Below are 8,839 nucleotides of genomic sequence, written 5' to 3'. Positions count from 1 at the left end.
TACCAAGTAACCCAGTGAGAACTGCTTGCCTATCATTTTAGTTGAAAATACAAGAAGTTTTATTCCAAGCAAGCATCGCAAGCCCGCTTGGTTAATTTCTGCTGCTTGCTTGGAATAAAATTTCTTGTATTTTATATTAAAATGATAGGCAAGCAATTCTGTTAAAAGCACTGGCACTGAACGTTTCGCTTCATGCAGTCTATTTTGCAATTTTTTTAAAATGATGTCAATCCCGAAAATCCCGGGATTAGGAAAACTTAATCCCGAAAATTTTGGGACTGAAAAGTGGTCGGGATCCCGGGATCCCGATTTTCGAGATCCCGGGATCAAATCCTCTAATAACAATGTATTTCATTTATACAAAAAATTATCATCGTTTGTCTAAATGAAATGATTATTTCAATGGATTTGGTTTCTCCTTGTTTCTAAATCTTGATTTTTACAGATGATAATCCAGTATTTTCTGGATGATATATCATCATGATCATAATCATAGAATCAAATATTAACTTTCATTGACTCATGACTTAGTTTTATTAATATTATATTAATTTTCATCTTAATCATTGTGATTATTAATTTTTAGCAAGATTAACCCCACAATGTTTATTTTGGCCACAAAAGATCAGAAAAAGCTGAAATTTGTTATGCTAGATTTGAACTTTTCTGCCTTTGGACAATTAAGGTACAGTCGACCCCCCTATAAGATCATAGATACGTTCTATTTTTTAGGAATCCGATTTCTTACAAGTCGTTCCAATCACAGCCCGACACGTGTAAAGTTTATGGACTACGGCTGATTGAAAGGTTTTCTTCCATAAAATTAATCGATTCTAGACTAATCCAACTCAACATTTCCAAAATACGTATATATTTTTTGGAAACAATTCGTATAAACTACGCTATAAACAAAAAATTGTAGGATTACTTACCGAGTATGCACCATTCGATAACCCCATTGCTAAAGCTTGTTTTCGTCGCAAAGCAGCACACCAAACCACAACCGATTTCTGATAATTTATTTTTCTGCGAAAACTTCGTTGAACTTCGGAGACATCATTAATATAAATAATTTTAATCGCCGTTGAATAAGAAATGTTTCTTTCACAAGAAATGTATAAAATTACAGTACTGTATTAGACTTACGGTANGTAGCGTGTTGCCAGGCGGCAGAAAGTATATATATAATTATAATAAAGTTACAATAAATTAAGTTAATATGTAATTATATATACAGTACCTAATTTATATATAATTAATATATAATTATATGTACAGTACCTAATTTATATAATACTGTCCAGACGATAGAAATCTCTCCGTAGCGTGGCGCTACGGACGGCGGGAAAGTAGTTCGGCTGCCCGATGACGTTTAACGTAATTATAGGGGGGTTTTTTACGGATACCGTCACAATTTTTTCGCAGTTTTATAGGAATCGTAATTATTGGGACCGTAATTATAGGGGGGTCGACTGTACTGTACATTAAAATTTTCCATATGACTTGGTTGTGATCAGTTTTTAACTTACAGGGAGTTATCACAACAGCTTGAAACAGTAAAGGAATTATGAGCAGGATGGATAATTCAGTGATATGGATATAAAAATCTATTAATTTTGTCATGACAGCTGACACTAGAAGACAAGATTTAGATGAAGAACATTGCTGCTAAGTTACTGGCTCATTATGAGACAGATAGAGATAATTTCCTATTAAGAATTGTAACTAAAGAAGAGATATGGCTTCATTAATTTGACCCAGAAAGGAAATGGCAATCCATGAAGTAGCATAGCATGCTTTCCCTATGCAATAAAATTGAGACAATAGTTTCCCAGTAGGGAAAGTGATGGGAAACTGTCTTTTGGAGCATAAAAAAGAGTAATTTTGTTTTGAAACTATGGAGAATGGAACAACAGTAAATTCTAAGATATTTGTGGCTATGCTGCAAAGACTCCAGAGATACATAAAGTGAATTATTCAACTGTGTTCTCTTTTATGATGATGTCAGACCACACACCAGTTAAAATAAAATAAATTATACTTTATGCCAACTTTTGAATATATAATAACTACACTTAAGTGTTGTGGCATTACCAATATCTACTTTTAGCACATGAAAATGTTTGCTAGTACTTTCAGTAGCATAAAGTTAAAACTGTTTGAATAATGTAACCCATAATTGTGGGATTTCAAGGGTTGGGGTGTTTCAGGGTGTTAAAGCAGTTATGTAGAGGCTCTCCAAAATAAATAATTCTTTTTGATTATTGCACCATTTGAGTAATTTTGTTTGGGCCCAGAGTGGCTGATAATTTTGGTCAAGCACTTTTTTGCTAATTCCATTGATGGTCTACTGTTTCTGCTATTAGCAAAAAAGTGAAAAATTATCCGCCACTCTGGGCCCAAACAAAATTACTTAAATGGTGCAATAATCAGAAAGAATTATTTATTTTGGAGAGCCTCTACATAACTGCTATAACACCCTGTAACACCCCAACCCTTAAAACCCCACAATTATGGGTTATATTATTCAAACAGTTTTAATTCCTTTTTTGCATAAACAGGTTTGTTTTTGCTATTGTGCGCTATATAATCTTAGGAAATTACACCACTCATTATTACCGTATGTTTTTAGAACATCGTTTTTATACAAATTCATTTTATATTCCATCCATTTGCTATATTTAATTTCAAATATTGTTCAAAAATGTTAGATTTGATAGTTGTATTCGATATTCATCTGATGACGATACTGAAAGTACTAGTGAACATTTTCATATGCTAAATGTTGATAATGGTAACACCACATCACTTAAGTATAGTTATTATATGCACACCAGTTTTCAAACAAGAGACACCCTCACAAAATTGCTTGGATTGTGTTGTTTCATTCATCATACAGTTTGGTTTTAGCTCCATTAGACTTTCATCTCTTTGGTGCAGTAAAGAATGTCATTCATGAACAAATGTTGGTGATGAGGTTATCAAGGATTTGATGATATGACTGTATTATATCCACAGAACCTTTTCCAACAAAGTCTAAAGGGCTTTGTTTTCAGATAGTAGAAAGCCATAGAATCACATGGAAACTATATATGAAAATAAAGCTTGTAAATAAAACATATGAATATTTAGGTGCCAAATTTTGGCTTTTTCTGATCATTTGCAGCCTAAATAAGAAATATGGGGCAAAACTTAGAGTGACTTTCATAGTATAATAGTTTTATAATAAAAAATTGTAAAGAATATAATTAATTTTAAATCTAGCTTTATAAAACTTTTGTTTAATAAATTGACTTCATTATAAATTGATGATATTTTTAGGATATTGATGTTGTGTCAGTTCCTGATCATTCAATGTTGAAAAAACAAGAATTGCTTCCAGGTACAGCTTATAAATTTAGAGTTGCTGCCATTAATGCTTGTGGAAGAGGTCCTTGGAGTGAAGTGTCAGCATTTAAAACTTGCCTTCCTGGTTATCCTGGTGCACCATCAGCCATTAAAATTAGCAAAGTATAGTCAATTTTTAGTTAATTTTCAATTTTATATTAGTACTTAGTTATCAGTAATAATAAAAAACTAAAGTATTATGAGACTTTCATACTTTGTAAAAATATTAATACCTAATCATTTTAAGTCAATAGACTCAGTTAAAAATTAAATCAAATTCTTGCACTATTATATAATTTTTACAATAAAAACTAATATATTAGTTTTTATTGTAAAAATTTACATATAATAGTGCAAGAATTTGATTTAATTTTATTATTATATTTAGTTGTTACGACAGAATTTTAAAATATTTATTAACACAGTAATACAGTCAACTTACTTTTAATCTTTAATGTGAATCACAAGGCGAATAGTAGTTAGAACTCATTGTAGACTACATAACGTATCAATAAAACACACTCAAAACATCTTGTAAATGTGCAGCCATATTTATTAAACTCAAATGTTTTTGGTCATATTTAATGACCTTTATCAAGAATAAACGGAAAAAATCGAACTCTTAGAAAATTTACATTAATAATACATGCCTTTTGGGACTTTTTAAAAGATATTCCAATGAAATTACGTGCGCCATCTCTACAAAAGGCAAACATTAAATAAACACAATAAATATTAGCACATTAAAAAAATAATATGATGTTAAAGGTAAACAATAAAAATATAAAAGAAAATACAAAAATCATACAGAAATGAGTTGGGCGAAAACATTAAACTAAAGGGTTCTGCCAAGTATGCTGCCGCTTAGCCACTGTTCTTGACGCTTTCAATACACTTGATCGCCAGGCTGCCGATACTTTACTTGCTTCTCAGAAGTTGATACATTGTCCTTTTTGGCTGGTTTTGCAGATATGCCAGGCTTCTGCAGATCGGAGGTGCTTTTTGTCACAAACTATTTGTATTAATCTTGCATGGTCCCATTTAGCTTTGACTTCTTGGGGGTCTGCTAAGACGTAAGTCACCAGTGCTGTGCAAGGCTATTCGCTTTTTATGTTTCTTTGGTGTTCCAACAGCCTTTCCTTGAGTGATCTTACAGTGGTTTCGATATAAAACATCTTATTCTGCTGCCGTGTGTCTGTAATAGGGATTCTATAAACTCCTGGAAGAGAGTTCTTGTCCATAGCATCTTTGTCTGCCCTTAGCAAATGGTAGATAGTTGTATTCCTTTTATATATAATTCTTTAATATAAAANACTATTTTTTTTTTTTATCAATTATTATTCTATTATGGTTATTTATACATTTACAACTACAAAATGAATTTTTAGTGTTTTCCTTACTATAGTTATTATTTTTTTAATGTACTACTTAGCTTTAATTTGAATATGTTTTTCGTGTTGGAACGAATTATTTGGTTTTACATGTAATTGTATAGAGAAAAATGATTCACCTTACGACAATTTCATGATACAATCTCAGTTTCGGAACAGATTAATTTCATATCCTGAGGTACCACTGTATATTAAATCAATGTTTGGGATGCAATTTCAAAAAACTGTGGACTTATAAATTTCCACTGTTCTCCATCTGTCTGGTGTCTGTTCTTCCTCAATCTCAAGTATGGAGGTAGATGAAAATAGAGACCAGATAAGGAAAACTTACAGGCAAGAGACCCCAATTATGAACTTCTGCTGCACTGAAGTCACATTATTTCACTTCAAAAATTTTTCCCTTAAAAGTGTTAGATAGATAACTGGCACGACTCTATTGATAACAGGAAGAGTATGATGTACAGGGATAGACACTACTAATTTGATATGGAGAACATATATTTTAAATTAAATAAATTAAAAATTGCATCCCAGCATTGTGACAATGTCACAATATTATCAGTTATTTATAAATAACAGGATTTAATATATTAAATCTAGTTTTTTTTTTTTTTTTTTTTGGTAAAAGAAGGAAATATTTTATTTAAAAGTTTTAATTAATTTTTTCAGCTCATAAATCATCATTGATTCAACCAGATTCATCTATAGATACTGATCATTCTCTAGTTCAAAGCCAACCTCAACTTACTTTGGAACAACCTGGTGCACAGCCTCCAGCTCAGATGTGTGCAGATGATCCTCCACTTCAATCTGAAACAACTCCATTAAAATTTAGTTCCATTATTATGGAACAAAAGAGTTCTGAATCTGATTCAATAACAGAAATGAGTAATCCAAAAAGTAGTTTACTTACACCTAAAGTAGAAGGTAAATTTATAAACCAGATATTAAGGTGCATATTCTATATATTCATAAAATCTAAAATTTTTTTCTTAATGATCACAATCAGTTTTTGTGTGCTTATTTATATGCACATTAATATAAATACACATGAGATGGATGCAACTAATTCCCTTTTGGTACTTTTAACTTTAAAATGAAGAAAACTTATCCAAAATAAAAAAATTCCCTTAGTCTAAAATTGAAATTTTACACTCAAAAATTACTATCTTCTCTTGAATAGTTTTCTTTACAAAGAAGTTTATTCTTGTTGGGAAACAGTAGACTAAACAATTAGGCAGCTTCTATTGGGTACTTCAGAAACAATGGCTAAATAAACATTTTATTTAGATTGTCTTGATTTTGTTGCATTGATATACAATTGATATCAATTTCAGTTTTTAATCATACATGTTTAAAATAACATTTTAACAATTTAATAATGTTTTAAGTTAAATTGAAATATTTAAGTTATTTATTTATCCTGTTACTACACACATTACTTAACAGCATTTGATTACTGCCCATATAACAAACCTTGAAATAACATTAAAATGAACATAAAACAAAAATAACACAGTATTAAAGAATAAAACAAATCAGGAAAGAGAGAGCAAAAGAAAATAAAACATTATAAAAATATGGCAAACCAATACATTGCATATTATGATATAAGCATTTTTTAAATAGTCATTTATGTTTACAAAATTTTTAATGTAATTTGTTCTCAAGTCCTTCCATTGAAAGTATTGTGTGATTTAAATACTTTTTTTTATTGTATTTAAACTGTTGCTTTGTTAATAATAGAATTTTAAAAATTACTTGGTAAAATTTACATTTTTCATATCAAACACAAAAATATGAACTGATTATATCATTTTTAACATTAAACAGTTCAAAATATTTAAACATATATCAAATAATGCCAGATTTCTTGAATTATGATTTTGTTATTCTTCAAGCAGGTTAGTATTGGATCTAAATTATAAATGAATTTATAGAATACAAAAAAATGGACATAACTATAATTCAGAAATTTGAGCATTGTTTGATTTTGCATTTAGATTATCCAATATTTCAATAAATTTGGCATTATATTGGTATGTATTAATTATAATTTATTAATAATGAAAAGTTAACATTGCAAAATATTTTAAGAAAAATGTTTCAAATAATTAAGATTTACATTTTCTATATTTGATTTAATAGATCCTTTAGCCACATTGGCTAGTGCTGCCATATCAGCCAAATCATTGGCATCTACAACTTCCACTTTGATTACTTCTGCAGTCAAACAAGATACACAATTATCTTCACAGTCTTTAGCATCCAATACTACTACAAATGGAATAATGTCCATTAAATCTGAACTTCCAGAACCAAAACAGGTATTTGTTAATTATAACCATTATCATTCCTCCTTTTGATGAAATGAAGAAAAATTAATAGTTTTAATTTTTAAATGTTTGTAACTAAAATGAAAATTAACACATATATGTACAGTAGAGCATCAATTATCGAAATCAATTGGGGACTGGGGTTGTTCGGAAAATCGATTTTTCTGATAACCAATTATGTACGAAAAAATATTATTAACCTATCCCATGTTGAAATTTGTTAAAATCCTGGCACGTCCTTAAGTACCCTCTCCTGGTCACACCAGTGCTGCCAGCTAAAACATGCACACCAACAAAAATAATATCAGAGTAGGTCAAGACATAGCCAAAGATTGCAGTGCCACAGCACTAGCGGAAATTTAAATTTGCTGACTGAAAAGCTTTCGGTTAATTGACGTTTCGGTTGATCGATATTCGATGCTCTACTGTAAATTTAAATTGTCTTGTTTTTCTCACCAAGTAATAAAACACATATAAAGGCAAAAGAATCAATGTTTAAATAGTTTAGATTTAAATTACATTTATTTGCAGAACAAATGAATTAAAATTTATAATATTTAATCAAGTATTTTTGTCCAGTTATTTTAAATATCCTTATATTTAAAATGATGAGCGTTCTAAATGTAGCTAAACATTCAGAAATAATAATTAAAATGCATTAATATAAAATGAATAAGAATAATAAAACTCCAACTCTGCTTATTGGAATTCACAAATTTAAATTAGATATTCTTTCTCATTTGTTTGAAGGAAAAAAGTTTCCAAGAATTTAAAAATCTCACTTATGTACAAAAATAAGGGAGTTAGTTTCCCTTGCAGGATAACAGGATAGTTGTTACTCAAGTGTTGACAGTTTTATGATTTTAGTTTAGCATGTTAGTGAACAGCTGCAAATGATTTTGTAGAGAAGTTCAGACATGGTTTTTCTTGTAATGATGGACTTGATTGTCTGAAAGTACATTTTAAAAGAAAGAGAGACAGACTTAAATTTGCAAGCTCCAACAAAAGAGTTTAGGTATTATTATAAAAATTAGAGTTTGTTCATTTATAAAACAAAATTTAAAGTGAATATATGAATGCTAATAAAGATTAAATTTCATTCTTTTAAAATTTTTCTTTTTAAAATGTTTAACTTATAGTTTTTTCTTCTGTAGGAAGTTTCTTCAATAGATACAATTACCGGTAAACAAACTATTAAAAAAGATAATCAGTGGTATGATGTAGGAATATTTAAAGAAACATCTAGTGTGGTATCACATTTTTATCTGCCATCAGAATCATCAGAAAAAAAAGATGATGTAAGTAATATTTAAACTCGTTTTTTATTTTTATGAGAATTAATTGAAAGATAAAATTTGTTTGAGAATAGGTAGAATAATATAACTAGTTTTTAAAAAGTAATAAAAAATTTATTTTAATTATACATTTATTTTTCAGCATAATTACAATTCAAAGTAACATTTTTTCACGAAGTATCCATTATTACATTTTATGTATGAAAAAGTTTTTTGGTTTTTTCTTGAGCCATTCCTATACAGGAACTTGAACTTTGACATTAACCCAAAAAAAGATCTTTTAACATTGCCTTTAATGTTGGGAATAACCAGTAGTCCGATAATGCCAAATTTAATTCATAATGAAGAAACAAAGTAATTTGTAACTGCACATTTTTAAGTATCTTTAACTGTTTTCTTATTATAGTGTAGTCCTGCATTATCATAATGC

General features: G+C 29.3%; 1 protein-coding gene across 1 annotated transcript in view; it reads left to right on the top strand.

The window, feature by feature from the left end:
* Positions 1 to 8,587, top strand: part of LOC111638513 (host cell factor 1-like) — a 198,798-nt gene extending 190,211 nt beyond the window's left edge. The window contains exons 25-28 of the mRNA XM_023384229.1: positions 5,448 to 5,705; positions 6,927 to 7,105; positions 8,269 to 8,412; positions 8,552 to 8,587. Coding sequence (XP_023239997.1) covers positions 5,448 to 5,705; positions 6,927 to 7,105; positions 8,269 to 8,412; positions 8,552 to 8,572 — 602 coding nt within the window. The 3' untranslated portion in view covers positions 8,573 to 8,587. The remainder of the gene's footprint in view (positions 1 to 5,447; positions 5,706 to 6,926; positions 7,106 to 8,268; positions 8,413 to 8,551) is intronic.
* The last annotated feature ends 252 nt before the right edge of the window (positions 8,588 to 8,839 follow it).

Source organism: Centruroides sculpturatus, unplaced genomic scaffold (genome assembly GCF_000671375.1).
Source record: "Centruroides sculpturatus isolate CEXI.00-Female unplaced genomic scaffold, Cexi_2.0 scaffold1124, whole genome shotgun sequence".
Classification (NCBI taxonomy): domain Eukaryota; kingdom Metazoa; phylum Arthropoda; class Arachnida; order Scorpiones; family Buthidae; genus Centruroides; species Centruroides sculpturatus.
This window is presented reverse-complemented; position numbering and strand designations above follow the sequence as displayed.